The 17167-nt window shown below is 38.2% G+C and overlaps 1 protein-coding gene across 6 annotated transcripts in view; it reads left to right on the top strand.

Moving 5' to 3' along the window:
• TULP4 (TUB like protein 4) overlaps positions 1 to 17167 on the top strand; it is a 156265-nt gene that overhangs the window by 26542 nt on the left and 112556 nt on the right. For all 6 annotated transcript variants that reach the window (XM_069010587.1, XM_069010583.1, XM_069010582.1 and 3 more), the window contains exon 2: positions 1641 to 3922. In XM_069010587.1, the coding sequence (XP_068866688.1) occupies positions 3671 to 3922 (252 nt within the window). In that variant the 5' untranslated portion in view covers positions 1641 to 3670. The remainder of the gene's footprint in view (positions 1 to 1640; positions 3923 to 17167) is intronic.

Below are 17167 nucleotides of genomic sequence, written 5' to 3'. Positions count from 1 at the left end.
TCAGAGGATCAGGTTTACTTATGGGATAAATGCAGAAGTCTACAAACCATTGTACTCTGAAAGTTTTTCTGTGTTTTCCTGTATATGAATTTTTTTGGACTGTAATTGAGAAGCACCAGAAATTTGGAAAGGTGACATTTCTCATATCATCGTCTTACCATGATGAAAAAGAAATTAATAGCAGCCATTATTTTTAAAACTTCAGTGAGTTGTAGTGCTGAAGAGGTCTGGCAGTGACTCACCAAATCTCATGGACAGTGTTTCTGATAAGTCAGCCAACTGTGCAGTGTTGTAAGCAATGTTACAACTTTGCCTTTATATCTATAAATTTGTTTTCTTATCTATTCTCTTTTAAAAAAAAAATCTTATTGATACATCTGTGCTAGAATGAAGTAAGTGCTTAATTACAGGAAACATGAGGTTATTATAGTGCTTTGTGTAATAAAAACACGACCCTTTTACAGCTCTGATGAGTGCAGCTCTGAATGTAAATGAGCTCTCTAGCAGTAGCTGTGTAGATGCAGTAACTGTGCATATGTGTGCACTTCAGATACAACTTCTGGAATATCCTGAATAGCTTCGTCTCTTGTGCTTTATTTACACTCTTCTGTATAAAACTGACTTTGGGGAATTTTTCTGCCCTTTTACAAATGGAGATTTAAGCAGGATTTGAATAGGTTTTAAATTCGTCTGTATTGATTCAGACTTTTAAGCTTTAATTTTGAAGTACCTTAGATCTCTTTAAAGCAGTAGTTTCAGCCCTGGAGGATTCTTCCCAGTCTCTTTGAGACTGATAAGTTCAGCACTGTACTTTCATGGTTTGGAGCATCTTTTCTATGAGGAAAGTCTGAGAGCTGAGACCCTTGAGCCTGGAGAAGAAAAAGCTTAAGGAGATCTTTTCATTGTGTACAGTTGATGAGAGGGAATTAAATGAGAGAGGCTCTTAACGGGGCTGTCCAGTGACCAAGCCAGAGGCAATGAGCACAAACTGAAACACAGATGGTTGCCTCTGAACATCAGGAAACACTTTGCTGTGAGGGTGACTGAGCACAGGTTGCCCAGAAAGTTCATAGGGGTTTTCATCCCTGGAGATATTCAGAAGCCACCTGGATACACAGTGGTTGGACCAGATAATGTCCAGGGGTCCCTTCCAGGTTGGCCATTCTGTGATTCTGTTTGTGTGCCTCAGGGTCTAACTCTGTGCCTGCTCTGTCACTAACATCTCTCTTCCCTATCCTCACTCTGAAGTTGTGAAGTCTTTAAGAGTTTGCCCCAGAAACTGTGACCAGAAGAAAGCTCCCCCCCCCACCCCGCCTCTAATGTATCCTTCCGAGATACATTTCATCATTTCATTAGCTATACGTGTCCATTGTGCAATGTTTTGGTAATTTTGAAAGTGAAAAAGAAAAACTTGTAGTTCGTTTTTGTGTGTGTATATCAAATACAAATATATCAAATGTGTATGTCTGAATAATGTTTTTATATATAATATAGATACTTTATAGGAGTACAGTATGAAATCCTTAATCGTAATGCTTTGATGACTGTAACAGTAATACTAGTATCTTTAAGTTGTTTTGTGACTTACTCACTTTTTTTTTTGTGTGTGTGTCTGTGTGTGTGTGTGCTTTGCCTTGCAGAGTTGGAAGAATCCAGGAATTTCAAGTTTTGAGTAGCGGGCATCTTACAAGATTACCACACCTAAACTGAAAAGGCAGATGCAGTTCTGAGTACCAGATTGGTGTGTGCACTGCATATACATGAAAACCCACATGTTTTTGTCATCACGTAGACTTGCTCTGGCGTATTCCTGAGAGCTTTGCAATTGATGAAAATTAATTTGAGAACCAGATGCAGCACCTTTGCAGCACAGGAATCAGTAATCCATGGAAAGACACCTGCCAGTAATGTTCAACTTTCCACATGGTCTTCACGGGTGAAAAAAGTTTGCAAGAAGAGGAAGAAAAAACACACTCTGCGCAGAAAAAGCCTAATAAAAACCTCCACAATCTAAATCAATAGCTGTGAGGGAAACAGAAGAATCAAGAGGGCAGAGGAGACTGATTTAGTTCTAGCAGAGGAATAATGTATGGTCTTCAGCACATTTTGCTTTGGGCTCAGTAGATTGTGAATGGACTAATAAATTGTGACCTTCTGCTGAGTAATGATGACTGGAAGTAAATAAGTTGAGGAACTATGGGACAAGTCTGGGCATTGAACTGAGCAAACCTCGCCATCCTTCTTGAGTTAACCAGGTCATCAAACTTGATATTCTTTCTCCCTCTCCTTTTTCCTCTTTTCACTTAGTGTGGTATAAGTACTAGCTAATTGAGCTTATAAATGTTATTCAAATAAAACAATTGGAATACTTCATATGTTTCCTTCTTGTAGAGCTGCAAATGTTGTGTCTGGAACTATGAATCTGTGCTGTAGACAAGCATCAAGAAGGAGAGATCCGATCAAACAAGCAAGGAAAATACCTAGAGAAATAGTGAACCCAGGAAGTCAGATTTTTAATGCTGCTTCTCTTTCTTTTTTAGATGATTATATTTCTTCCTTCCTTGAATTTTAGAAGATTTTGAAAGAGTGCTTACTTGATGTGCTTTAATTCTGGCATTTGTTTTTTATGGTAGAATGAAAAGTCTGTGATTCCTTGTAGCAGAAAAAAAGGGAAAAGTAAAGGAAAAACAGCTTGACATTTTAGCCTGTTTCACAGGAGAGAGAACTTCATGGTTCACCTGAGGCAAACTTATCTACTTTGAAAGCTAAAAGCTTTAGAGCATTTTTGATTCTGCTATAAATGAAGAGGGGGTTCTTTTTCATTCGTGTGTGGCAGCAAAAAGTGGGAAAGCAGGCAAGATAGCGTGATAAACAGTTCAGGCTGTGTTGGGTCTCTGGTGGAAAAAAAGTGCTGCAATGAAAATTGGATTGGCTTTGGATTGCAAAAACTTTTGAGTCCAACGAGCGGTTCAGTACCAAGAGGGATTTCCCAACTGGCCTGGCACACCAGTGCCTGCACAAGTTCGGGTCTGTTGTTTCACACGGTTTGTGTGCCTTTTTTTCCCTTTATGCAATCTCTTTCAGCTTTAGCAGCAGAAATACATCAGATGGAAAAGATATGCCAGAGGGCAGCTTGGAAAAGAGGAATGTCATATATATACATATATATGTATGTGCGTGTGTTTAAATTTCTGCAACTGAACTTTTGAAGAAAATCTGACTGGAGGAAATTTTAAAAGCCTTAAGTTACTTGAAACCTACACATTTGCAACTCTTTGTCTCTGGAATTGCATTACACTAAACTGGAATCTCAGGCTGTATAAAGATTATATCAAGTTGAGCAAAAAGATGACTTAACCATTTCTCGAGCGCCTCTTATGAAGTAGCTGTTTCTCCAAAGGATAAGTGCACCCCCACTCTACAGACTCAAACAAAAATGAACCTGAATTTTTTTTTTAAGTGTTACTTTTTCTTAGCCAACTGCCATCATCTTTTATAGAGGAATTTTTCACTATGCATTTGGTGGATATTTATAAACACTGACCCCATCCTCCTCCCTTTCAATGATCTATCCCAGGTCAGTCTTATCAATAAAAAAAAAAAATTGATTTAAATTTTGTGCACTAGACATATTACTTTCTTATGTCAAAAAATAAAATATTTAAAAAGCATGTATGCAGCAGTGGAACATGGGCCTGTTCTTTGCAGCGATTCCAACATCCTCTGCCTCTCCTGGAAAGGGAGAGTCCCCAAGAGTGAGAAGGAGAAACCAGTGTGCAGGAGGCGGTACTATGAGGAAGGCTGGTTGGCAACAGGCAATGGCAGAGGAGTTGTAGGCGTCACTTTTACTTCCAGCCATTGCAGGAGGGACCGGAACACCCCTCAGAGAATCAACTTCAATTTGAGGGGCCACAACAGTGAGGTAAGCAAAACGTGTGTTACACTTTAAAGAAAATGATAGCTTTTTTTTTTCCTTCTTAAAGTACTTCTGCTTGAAATTTGACAGAGTGGTATGAAGGAGGCTCAAGACTAATCCAAATTTGATTTGGGTCAGTTGAAGTTTTTCTGGTAAATTCAAGCATATAAGACTGATGGTGGGAACTTCTCTGGAAATGTGTCTGGTTTTGGTTTGGCCCACTTTCTCCTTCATTCCCCAGTACCTGCCAGTTTCCAGGCATATGCAGTAAACACATGTTAATGGGAGCTAAACGTTGTGATAGTTGACTGCTTTTGCACAGTACTGAAGTCTGGCCTGGAAAACTAATGCAAAGGCAGGGGAATGGGAGAAAAGCTTGGTTGAAGTCTGCCAGATTTTCAGAAGCTGCAAACTGGAACAGCCTGTGACAGGAGATAGCTGTTGTGTCTGGAAAAACTTTTGATTTTGTTAGAAAAAGAGCCAGGTGTGACTTCTCAGAGAAATGCTGAGATACCTTGCAGTAAAGTGCTCTAACTTCAGTGTGCAAGGCATTGTCCTGACTACAATGATACAAAAACTTTTCCACTTGTATTTTCCTAAAGGCTGTTGGGTATAAACTGATATTTCAGCTGCGCTTTATCATCTTCCTGGCACCTGTCTCTTTCTGTGTATAATGCTTCATGGAAAGTGCAGGTGATGCCCAATAGCATACCAAGTGTCTTGGACAACAGTGAGGGCTTAGTTTGTTTCTGCTTTTTAGTTAGGATGTATTTGGATGTGCTCTTTGAGAAGGATCTGTCCAAATCAAAGATTTGCTGTTAGGTTGATGGGTGGATTGACATTTTATGGGCTGAAATGAACACCAAAGATACAATGTGTTTTTTCTTGTCTCTTGTGCTACTTAGTGGGTGAACTCGAATATATGTTGCCCTTTCAACACAAGCTGCACCAAAGATTCAGGAGGGGGTAGTTTTGGTTCTTGTGCAATATTAATAACAGTCCTCTTTTTATGGAAAAAGGGGAGCAACCAATAAATACTTAGTCTGAAACAATTGCTTCCACATGCTTTGTATGTATGGAGGTGTGTGGGTGTATGGTAAATCATACAGACTTCTATGTGTATAGATGAGAGACAGATTCATGTATGTATTTGCATCAGGTTCATTCAAAAAAAATTACAGCCACGTTTTCCCAAAGAGAAGAATGATGTTTGAGTCCAGCATTTTGGTTTGAATGACAGCTAGTTGTCCGTTTAATTTTCAATTACAAATTGCATTTTATTTTTTAAGTGTGTGACACAATAATCACTTTTCATTTCTCCATATTTTGTTATCTAACTTTTCTGTGACCCTGGGCACTTCTTTTTCTTCTTTTGTGTAATATATGTTTTGGGAACAATATAGGAAGTGCTGTTTGCAGGAATGTGAAGTCTTATTACAGTTTGCAGGAGTGTGCTGTCTTATTGAAAATACAAGGCTAGGTTTCAGTATGTGCCCAGTTAAGTGGAGAAGATGCTCATGTGCATGCTGCCCTTTGGGTTTGGCTAGTTTTGCTTTATTTACTCAGTTGGCCATTAGATTCTCTTTCTGGGTCACTGCATCATTGCTGTGCGGATTTAGCTGTGCTGTTTGCACAGCCTTTCAGCTAACAGTGATTGGCATGACAGACTTGAACGAAATGAAAATTTTCTGTTTGAATCTTTTTGTTGTTGTTGTTTGGGTCAAACTTGTCATCAATAAAGAGTTGTGTTCCTTTACGTAATCTTCCTGATGGCAGGAACTGTGTGAATGACCAGAGTAGGGACTGCCAATTTACGTCTCTGTAAAACAGAACTGATATGGTGGGATACTACTGAAGGAAGAGAGAAGTGGCTTTAGTGGAACTAGCTTTCTGTGATGAGTCTGTGGCTGCTATCAGATTTTCCTGCTGTCATATTTTTTTGACCATCATTGTAAATAAAAGTTCTTTCTTACAAGATGGTGTATTATGCTCTTCACCAGGCTTACTGAATTTAATCCTTTTATAGGAGAATCCCACTGATTTGGATAGGAATGTTAAAGATATATAGTTGAATGGACAGTGAGATTTTTTTTCTTTAGAAAACACCTTTTCTTCTGAATCTGTCTGCCAAAAGATTCTTGAAAGAAAATATTGAACAGCACTGCTTATTGCTCGTATTTGCATAAGAAGTAAATGTTTTGTTTTCCCATTCTTCTGTTAAAAAGCAAGCCAACAACAACGTTGTCTCTACTGTGTACCACCATTCATAATGGAAAATGCTGATTTTGCAAGCACATCCTGGTATGTGTGTCTGATTAAAGCCATGTTTGTTGTACAGAATGGGCCCCTAGATTGTGACTGACTTAAAACTCTCAAGAGCCTGTTTGATTCGCTGACCAGTTCTAGAAGCATATTGTATTGTTTTGTTCCCAGAAATGGTGATTTATACCTATTTTATAGTTTATTTATCATTGGTGATTTATACCTCTATTTTTCTCTGGGATAAAGCTAGGCTGCCAAGTGAAGTTTATTGCTTTTCAGTCCTACAATGCTAATTCAACATTAGTATGTGTTTGATTATAAAGTGTAAAATGCTGAAATGAACAGAATGGAAAACTTACAATACAGAAGCTAAATGCTTTCCATTTGGGGTGTAATTAACAATATGCTGTGGGCAGAGAAGTACATTGTATTTCAGTTTTAGAGTGAAAATCTAGAAGAAGAGGTCATGTGGCAGTGCTGTGCTTTTGGCAAGAATGTGAGACTATTTTTAAGTGAGTCAAGAAGGTGAATGCTTATGATGTATTTTTGCAATGTTTTTATGACTGCTGAAGAGATTCACTGGAATCTTTTGGTATAGTTTCTCGACTCTAATAACATGCCTGTAGCATATCAGAACAAACAAGAATGAGGAATCCCCAGTACTGAATTACTGACGTGCATATTACGGTGATGGATTTGAATGACTCGTCATGCTGAACAATAATTGAGAATTACAAGCATTGTAGTGTGAGCCACACTTTTCTACAATTGCTTGGTTTAGTTGTTAGAGTTTGCAATGACCTAATTTCTTTTTTTTTTTTGTAGTTACTAAGGAGAGTCACAGGAATTAAAATAAGCATAATCCCATTTATTCTGTGGCAAGGGCTGAAAATACTGCATTTTGTGATACACTTTTTTTTTTTTTTTTTAACTTTGGCATTGTGCTTACAGTCCTGAACCTTATGTAAATAATGTTCAGCACTTTGAAAAAAATGAAAACTTAAATGGGCACATATCAAAAGCAGAAGCAAGTTTGATGCAGAAGGAAGGGGAGATGTGAGTTGTGCAGCACTTGTGCAGCTACTCCACTGCACGTGTTGTAGGAGGAACATGTTTCATCTCTGACCATGGGATGGGAGGTGTCTCTGTGTGAGGGTAGGTGGTGGAGGGAGCAGATGCGAATGACTGCAGAGACACATGGTTCAGTCTGGCTTTTGGAGCATTTTATTTGTTCTGGGATAACAAACTGAGAGAGGCTGGCAAGGTTTTTGTCTGGTAGAAAGGTTAGAGGCCAGGATGTGCCATTGTACCACAAAGTGTGTTTTAGCAGCCAAGGAGCAGAGGTGTGCAGGCCCCTTCCCTGCATGGATAAGCACAATGCTGTGCAGTAATTAAAGAGTGAAATTTAGAAATCTTTGACCTAACTTGACTTTCCTTGGCTGCACTGGGAAACTGTTTTAAAGGAATTTAACACATTCCTCTTATGACTCTTATTATTGCTGTGATAAATTCAGGATAAATGATAAAAAAATCTGGTTACTTCAGTGGGGTCAGGATTTTATCTAGAGTGACCAGTAGGCTCTGAAGCATGCTAGGCTGAGTATTTTTTTATAGTGCCATAGAGATACCAACTTTCAGCATCTGATCCATCTTGAGTTTTCTGGGGAGAGATTTTCAGGGGGCTCTGTGAGAGATAATTAGAAAAAAAGCCCAGACCTAATTTAGGAGGCTTCAATTAGCCTTACAGGGATTTTCCTTCCAGTCAAATATTTGTATGATGTCTGCGAATCAGATTGGTTGGATGGTGCCATTGTAGGTGTTTCTTCTAATAGTTTCTGTTGTCTCTAGTGTATTAAGATGGTACCAATTTTTATGGCACTTAATGTTTCTTAAATTCCTAGTGTTTAAAAAACTGTTTTGCAGGTGTACATTTGCTTTTGACTGTGCTAACTAAAAAGATGTCTTTGATATATTTAATAAGATTCAGTATGCTAATTGCTGGACTGAAGCATTAAAAAGTATTGCAAGAATATGCAAATTAGATGCAGTGAATTAAGTAACATGCTGAATACATTATTGAGCATATATAACATTTTTTACTATAAACATAAAGGAAGTTATTTATTTACATTTGTCATTATTTGAGTGTTCCAAGCACATGTCTACAGCTGCAAAAAAACCACCCTGTTAATTTAGCAGAGGTTTTAGAAGTAGATAGGGATGTAAATGTATCTCAGCTGGACTGTCAAATGAATTAGTTACAGCTTTTCAAAGGAGCACTGTCCTTTAAAAATATTTAATACATGTTGGTTTTTATACTGCATTAGTTATGGAAGTCTGCACAGTTCTTGGTTTTGTTTTGGCTTAGAGCAGAAGGAGTTTAAAAAAGGTTTTTCCTGTTTTAAAAAGAAAGAAAGCTTTTTTTTATTCTGTCCCATCTTTTTGAGGTTGTATGTATCTTGCAGAGCAGATTTTTTCCAGAAAGTCTATTGCTTGTTTATGAAATAAATTTTAAAAACCCAAACAAATGAGCCCTTTCAGTAGTGTTTCTTGGTTTGTAGTGTCACTGGTAAGAATACAGAAAAACAATGCAGGAAAACTTTTTTTGTTTTTTTAAACTCTGTTTTAATGTAACTGGCATTTGAATTTTAAGTGGGACTTTTATTATGTTTCTTGGACAGAAAAGTCTAATCAGCACGTGAGTCTTGACAGTATGGATCCCTTGTATCAAATGTTGCCTTCAGACACCACTGGAACAGTTGTTACTGATGAATAATTTAAAAATCTTGAGGTAGAATGATGCCATGATGATGCCTTTCGGCTTTAGAAGCCTCAGTGGTACAAAACATACACTGTTGTAAACTGCAGTGGTACTGCAGATCTCTTTTCTGTTTTTCTGTCACTGCACAAAGAAGACAGGACGTTTGTTGGCAGAAGTCCTGTCTCTTTGTTACAGCAAGCTAGTGTAATTGGAAAAGACAGACAAGCTTTTGGGCATACAAGGTTCTGAAGACAGACTTGTATTTCTGAAAGCTTTTTCTGAAAGTTTTTACAACCTTCTTACCTGATACAATGCTGAATCTGTCTACAAACCATGCCCTTCCTCTGTCCTTAAACTGTTATGTCTACAGAAAAATAATGCTGCAGAGAGAGGCAGAACTAGTGGGAAGTGACTTGTAGAATGACAGTAGGTCCTGTGCCTGACTGTGCTGACTCTGTTCGATTTGTATTGTGACTGGTATAGCCAGGCTTTTCTGACTGCCTGTTTCCAGAAAGCACAAACACACTGGGCTTTCATGTAGGCTCCTTATTACACCTTCTTAACTGTCAGCTCTGCACTTGGTCTGGGTGCTTGCATGCTTTTATTTCTTAAAGCTGGTATTAAAAGAGCCAAAATACATTTTAAACCTTTTTAATAGTCTTTTACCAATCTTTTCAACCTTGATGAAGTTTAAATGTGGTCCATGGCATGCAAAGGTGTCTTTCATAACCTTCTCTTAGGAGAATTGTTAAAGAAAAGAAATGGAGCAGTAAGTTGGAAAGGATTGATCCTTTTCCCTTAAATGGCAAATAGCAGTCTTGCTGTTTCCCATTTCTATGCCCTGTATCAATTTGCAAATGCCAAGGTATGGCCTAAACTTGTGTACCAGCACACCTTCTGTATAGTTTTTCACTCCAAGAACTGTTTCACTGTGTCTTCTCCTTCTTCTTTGTCATACTGTTTTTTCCCAGCCACACCCAGCTCCTACTTCTACAAATATTTTTGTGAAAGGTCTTTTCTGTCTGTCCATTTTTCTCAATTGCCTCAGAATCCCAGCCTCTCTGTTCAATGTTTATTCTTATGCAGTCATGGCTTTGAAGGAAACCATCCAATATTGCCACAGTTGTTTCTGAGTAATGAGAGTTGGTAATGCTGTATTGATGTGCTACTTGGAAATTGCTCTTGTAGGTCATGCAGCAGTTTGTTTCCTGCAAAGGTTAGGTCATCAGCTTGGGAAAATTTTAAATTAAAGAGTTTTTCTGGTTTGTGGTAATAAGCATCTAGATAGTTACCCCAAAAGCTGGGCAAAAAAGGAATATATGATGTGAAAACAGTACTGTCAGCTTTTAAACAAAATTAATTATATTTGTAAGTGGGTCATCCATGCAGTTTTTAGTTTTACCATGCCATAACATGTAGCTAAAGTTTTGTTGTTAGATAATTCTACTCAAAAAAAGTTTGAAGTGGAATCAAGCTCACCTATATCAGAAATTAACCCTAAGCTTTTATTCAAAAAATTGCTGAAAGATAACAACGTGTATTTTAAGATAATGATACACCTGAGAGGCATTTCTTGCTTTTTGAATTAGGGTGAAGATACTTTGCTGTTCTGTGTAGAAGCAGTTGTTCAGCATGATAATTTTTGTGTTCAAGGAAAATAAATGCATTTTCTTTAACAAAAGTTTAATGATGAGGACCTATTGATGTACTCAATAGATGAGATTACTCACCTATTAGACAGTTGATAATTAAGCTTGGAATATGAGCACTTTCTGAGTAAAGCGTTCAATAAAGACTTTAATATGAAATTCTGAAGGCCTTGTATAGCATACATACATATTGAGCATCTGAATAGTGGAGAAATTAGGTTTTATGATAGCATTTCTGAACCATAATAATCGTTAAGGACACTGCCTTGGTTTAAACAGTTCCCAGAGGAATTAATCAAATTACAGATAGTGTGAACAGATAGGATACGCATTACAAACTATAAACATTTCACAATATAATTGAATGTAAAGTACCAAGTAACTGCTTGTTAAGTACAGCTAGAATGTAGTAGGACAGACAAAAGAAATTTTTTAGGCACTTATCCTTGGGCAACCAGCATTTCTGCTTTAATAGCAATCCTTTGTGAACATTCTGAGGGAGCTCTCAGTATCCTCTTTGCGTTTGGAACTTCCTTAAAGAGGAGTAATCCACTTGTATAATACAAGTGTTACGGGAAATAATGAAAATGAAGTTAAATTGGGGAAATTCTTGTGAATTTTCAAAAAGAAGTTCAAATCAGAATTGTGATGTTCCAGTTCTAGAATTACTTGGCAAACTAGTATACTGAGAAATAGTATCCTAATGCATTTATCTTTTTATTTTTTATTTTTTTTAAGGAAAAGAAATGTATGTAGATGATTTTACTGATGAAGAAAACACAGCTTTGTTTACCCTAATCAGAATGTTTAACATGAACAAGCAGTGTAACCCTTACCACAGAGATGGCAAATGGTGTCCTTGGTGGCATCAGAAGTATTGTCAGCAGTTTGAGGGAGGTGGTCCTTACCCTCTGCACAGCACTGGTGAGGCTACACCTGGAGGGTCGTTTTCTGGGGTGGGGGTCCCCCAGTACGAAAGGTCAACGAAGGGCCGCAAGATGATTGAGGGACTGGAGCACCTCACCTGTGCGGAAAGGCTGAGAGAGCTGGGGCTATTCAGCCTAAAGAGAAGGCTCAGTAGGATCTTATTAATGTCTATAAATACCTGCAGGGAGGGTGCAAAGAAGATGGAGCCAGGCTCTTTTTAGTAGCTCCCAGTAACAGGTAAAGGGCACAAACTAAACCGCCGGAGGTTCCTCATGAACATCAGAAAATGTTTTTTTACTAGGAGGACAGGTGGCTTAGACAGCCCAGAGAGGTTTTGGTGTCTCTATTTGGAAATAATCAAAAGCTATCTGAACAGTCCTGGGCAAGCAGATCCATGTCCCTGCTTGAGCAGGGAGCTCAAAACTTCCAGCGGTTCAACTCCAATCACTCTGCAACTTTGTGAAATCTATTTGTAAATCTAAGTGAAATCCTTTGCACAAAAATTGGCGAAGCAGCATAAAAAACCCAGCTCTTGAAGGCAGGCAGGAAGTGCTAAATATACAAAAGTGTGGAGAGAATCCATTCAAGTTTGGCTCAAACGAGAACAAACTGATGCGCTAGAGGAGGAGGAAATTTTTTTCTGAGGAGAAATCCAGATGGTTTCCCAACTAGTCAAAGAGTTGGAGAGCATAGTCAAAATCCTCATGCAGAATTACAGGCAGAGGTTATTAAAATGCAGAAGGAAGTCAAAGCTGTTGGATATGAGAGTAACTTCACAAGAAAAACAGAATTTGGGAAGGAAAATTGTCATTGAGCGGAAGGAACTGTTTAGATGCACAAATCGTGCTGTTTGAAGAAGAAGCTACAGAACGGAAGTCTGTTGTAATCTATTGAAATCTACAGCCCTGCTTCGAACAAAGTGATAAAAAATGCAAAATGGAGACACTGAAAGATCAGAGTTCTGGAGGAAATTGTATCACAAGGTAGCAGTGCCCCAGTTACTGAGTTGGCTCATCTGCTTATAAAGTAAGAAAATGGCAAGTAATTGTTTCATCAGGGAAAGACAAGGCTGAACTGTGAAGAAACCTGCAGCAGCAGATGCACACTGCCTAGGAGAGGTGTGTACATGCACCTGCCCACGTGCAGGAGCGACGGGTGAAGCTGGAGTGCAGCCAGTCAAAATGTTGTCCGAGTGGAGAATGGCACTGGCTTTTGTGAAGCTGAGCAAATGTGTGGGGGATCTGGCATGCACTGACAGCAGAAGGCAGCAGTCAGTTCCACAGATGTAGTTTCCAGAGGATAATGGCCAACAGCAGAAGGATGATTATCAGCAGAATGATGATGTCCTGTTAGTGTGTTTAGTAGTGTCCTGGAGACAAGGCCAAATGTAAGGACCTGCAAGAGGTATTGGAGAAGTTGGGAAAGAGTGAGTATTCCATCCTGTTAAAGAAGAAATCCAGTCTTCTGAGTAAGGTAGCAAAAAGAGAGAGAGTTTTTCCACCCTGGGAAGAGGCACCTTTAAAGCCTCGAACCTGAAAGAGCTTAGAGGGGGTTGAGTGTTGCAGGAAAACCAATTCCACCAAAAGGAATACCAAGGCCAATTCTTCAGGTAGAGACACAACAGAGAATTATGTCAGTGGAAAAAAGAAAGGTAGGAAGGAGGCTCAAAAATCATGATTATTTGATTACAAAATACTAAAAATGAAGATATTTAAACTTTAGTTGTGCCAGGGGAAGTTTAGGTTAAACTTCAGAAAAAAAATTCTTCACTGAAAGAGTGATTGGGCATTGGAATTGTCTGCCTAGGAAGGTGGTAGAGTCCCCATCCCTGGATGCGTTTAAAAAAAGACTGGACATGGCACTCAGTGCCATGGTTTAGTTGATGAGGATTTGTTAGGTCATAGGCTGAACTTGATCATCTCAAAGGTCTTTTCCAACCTAGTTCATTCTGTGATTCTGTGTGATTCTGTGTGATTTGTAGCTGCCCTAATGAGGACCTTTCTTGAGGAATGACCTTATCTGTAAAGGGTGCACATGTGAAGATATCCCAGAAGGCTGTTTTGAGGATACAGTGAGACTGCTTTCTGATGCTCTACTTCAGGTAAAAGGAATGTTGATTGCATACTGAGAGAGCTTAGTTTATAAGGGATACAACAAGGTATTTATATTAGGGCTATCATAAGGAAAAAGGGATCCTATTTCTTCTTCTTTCCCTTCCCCCAATTCTAATTTGGTTCTATGCAGTATTTTTTGAGCCTGATAATATACAAATATCTTGCTCCTCATCTGAGCAGTTTTCTGGGAGCATACGATGGAACTGTGTTTCCAGCTGCTGCACAGAAGTGAGAATGTCAAATGCCTGATTAATTAACAAAGGGTGTTGCTGTGGAGGGAGTTGTGTTTATTGTAAGGAATGGATGCTCAAAATATTTAGTTCCTTGAAATAAGGTGTCTTAAAAGTATGCAGAGGACTAAGTGGCTAAGAAAGGCTGCAGTTTGAGAGTACCTGTCACTTCCTGTTCTGGTAATATCTTGAGCTAGGCATATGCTTGATGACCTAAATGGGACCAGCACTGAATAAAATGTATGAAATGGAAGAAAATTTGATGTTTTTCCATCCAGGCTCAGATTGCTTTACTATACAAAATGAGCTGTTAGCATAAGTTACATTTGTCAGTGTGTAAGAGAAATGTTTTCTCATGTACATTATCTTAGCAATTCTACTTTTGCCCACAAGACACCCCATTGATCACAGATGTTAGAGTAGGAATTGCTGTTTTCCTATGAAAAAGCATCATCTACATGTTTCATTTAAATTTCACTGCATTTCCAGCATTCTTACTGTTTCCAGAACAATACTCTCTATGGTTTTTTCAGATTTGGTAGTCCTTTTTACTAATTAGAGATTCCAGACTTCTGCATTTCACTTGTGAGAGAAATCTGGTGCCATCAGCTTTCTTGAATATTAGCAATATTTATGCAAGTTATAAAAATGTAAACCAAGGCTTGTTTATTGAGAAATACCTATTGGCATGTAGATGTTGTTCTTGTTCTAAGGAAATCAGAAGTCTTTTGAAACAGTGCTTCAAGTTGAGAGTTGTTCATAATGACAAAATTTGTCCTGCCCTAAGTTCTTTCTCCAGAAGAAACAAATCCAGCAGGGAGGTTAACAAATTAGATTTTAATATTGTCATTTTAATACATACTATTTATGAACCAATTACACCTTGTTATTATGCCTTATGGCTGCCATACAGTCATTCTGTTGAATAAACAGATTCGAATTCGCTTTTGACACAATGTTATTATGTATTATTAAAGGGCCTGCCTGAAGCTGGTGTTTCTTTGGGTTAATTGTGGTAAGGTTCTAGTCTCTGTGGTCACTAAGTGTTAAAATTGTCCTCCTTCAGCCAGCTTCCTCCTCAGTTGCCTCGGAGTGGAGGAGTGAGATATAGTTGTGATTACACTGGTCAGGGAGATAAGTGTGTTTAATGCAAGGCCGTGGGGGTCAGTAATTACAGGTGTAGGTAATTTTTCTCTCCTGAAGGCCTTGCTGTTGACAACTAAAATCAGCCATTTAAAGCCTGAAATGGGAGAGATGCTTCTCTAAAAACAGATGATCCTACTCTACCTTTTGAGGCAAATACGTGTAATTTTGTTTCCATACATACAGAATATTTTCCTAATGCCTCATTCACATTTTAATTGCTCTTTCTGCAGCTTTGATGCATAATTGTAACAGTAATCAGAACAGGCTGGCCACATTTTAAAAACTTCCATCTTGTCCATTAGACTAGAAAGCACAGTATATAGAACTTGTATGCTATGTACTAGGCATTTTATCTCTTCATTTGAGATTTTTTCAATGCAATTTCTGAGCATGAGACATTTATACTGAGATACACTGAGGTTTAATCACAAGTATATCTCCTGTTTGAAAATAATAAGACAGAGACTTAAAAGATTTTAAACTTGATGGTTTTAGGCAGCTGGTTTTTAAGTTTCTTGTGGCCTTTGTGTTTGTAAAGTTAAGGACAGAAATTTGAAACCTTTTTAATACTGAAGGCACTCTAGTCTCCTAGGCTGTTTTTTTAAAACTACTAGTAGTATTAGAAATACCTTGCTATTAAAATTTTATTTTTTAAACTATTGGTGCAAATACTGGTAGCAACTGAATTGCTAGCATTGCTTCTACTCACTCTGCAGAAATTGTAAGCTTTCCAATATTATTGTTGTGCTGTTGAAAAATAGATGGTATTACCTGGTGGGCACCCATTATTCCTTTACTTGCATTTGTTCAAGCAGAGGTTTTTACTTATTTGATGTAGGTATCTAATATGTAATTAATTTCACATTAAGTGATAGCAGCTTTTATGAGAATAGGGAAAGAGCTCAGAATTTAGATAGAAGTGGGAATGAGCCTGAAGTATAGACAGGGTGGGAGTTTTGGGACTGTTTGGATTCAAGATGCAGGAATACCTGGAGGGAGTAGGTGGCAGAGAAGAGGGCAAGCCTGCCTGCTGCTTTTCTAATGTGACTTTCTGCCAGGCCTTGGGGTTGGACCTATGGTTGTGATGTCCTGAATTCATGAACAGCTATCAGATATGGTCACAGTATCTTCATCCTCTGCGGTGAGTGATCCAAACCAGAAATGACAACGTTAATAGCTGTTAGTTAAATGTAGATAGGAGATATCAGTCCTGCTCATCACTTTGTGGGTTGATGGTGGATGTCAGGAGCAACATGTAGGTTTATCCTACTTCTTTTGTAAAACTTGAGCAATTTGTCAGACAGCCATTGTGTATCAGAGAGAAAGATTAAGCTATCAGAAGTTATGAAATGTCAGCATTAGCTGCAGTTGATTTACTGTGTCAGTTCATTTCTTTGAGTGTGTTGGTGCATATGTATTGTGAATCAGTTTTCAATTACCTGAATACATACTTCTTTTTTTTTGACTCCTTGTCATTCTCTTCCATTCAGTGCCTGTGGATGAGGGAAAGTTGCCCAAACAAGTTCTATATTACTTGTTTTGGAAAGTATGCAGTGAAGGGCATGAAGAAAAACAAGGTCTAATGGTTGGGCAACTCAGTGTTGCTGTGAAGGATTTTTTATTTTTTTACACATAGGTTTTCACCATAACCTGGATGTATTTTCATTTTCTGAAAGATGGTAGTTCTAATTTCGCTATCTTTGGAACTGTGAAGATGAATCAATTCATTTTCATTATATTATCAGATATCATTCTACACAGGTAGCCAACATTTCTTGGCATTTGTCTTTGTCAGTTTAATCTTGATATTCTTCTGGGTATCTGATTTCACAAGCCAATTTAAAAATAAATTTTCATGACTCATCTTCAGAGTTTGATCACGAGTAATATTTGACCCCACTGAATGTTGGCACCCATACAGTGAGGTTTTTTGGTATATATCTAGCTAATCTTGAGGAATTCCTCAATGGACAGCATAACTACCTTCAAAGCTCAAAACTTAGGTACAGCAGTCAGAGTAAGGGGATATTTAGCTATGTTTTACATCCAGCTTGTTGTGATTCAGTCAGTTCATCAGCTTAGAAATCACCTGTTCTGAGCTTTAGAACAACTGTAATGATGTGGGTTGTGCCCAGAGGATGGATAACATGATTCATGTTAAT

The sequence above is a fragment of the Aphelocoma coerulescens genome, chromosome 3 (assembly GCF_041296385.1).
Source record: "Aphelocoma coerulescens isolate FSJ_1873_10779 chromosome 3, UR_Acoe_1.0, whole genome shotgun sequence".
In the NCBI taxonomy this organism is placed as follows: Eukaryota; Metazoa; Chordata; class Aves; order Passeriformes; family Corvidae; genus Aphelocoma; species Aphelocoma coerulescens.
The sequence above is the reverse complement of the archived record's forward strand: the minus strand, read 5'-3'. Positions and strand labels throughout refer to the sequence as shown.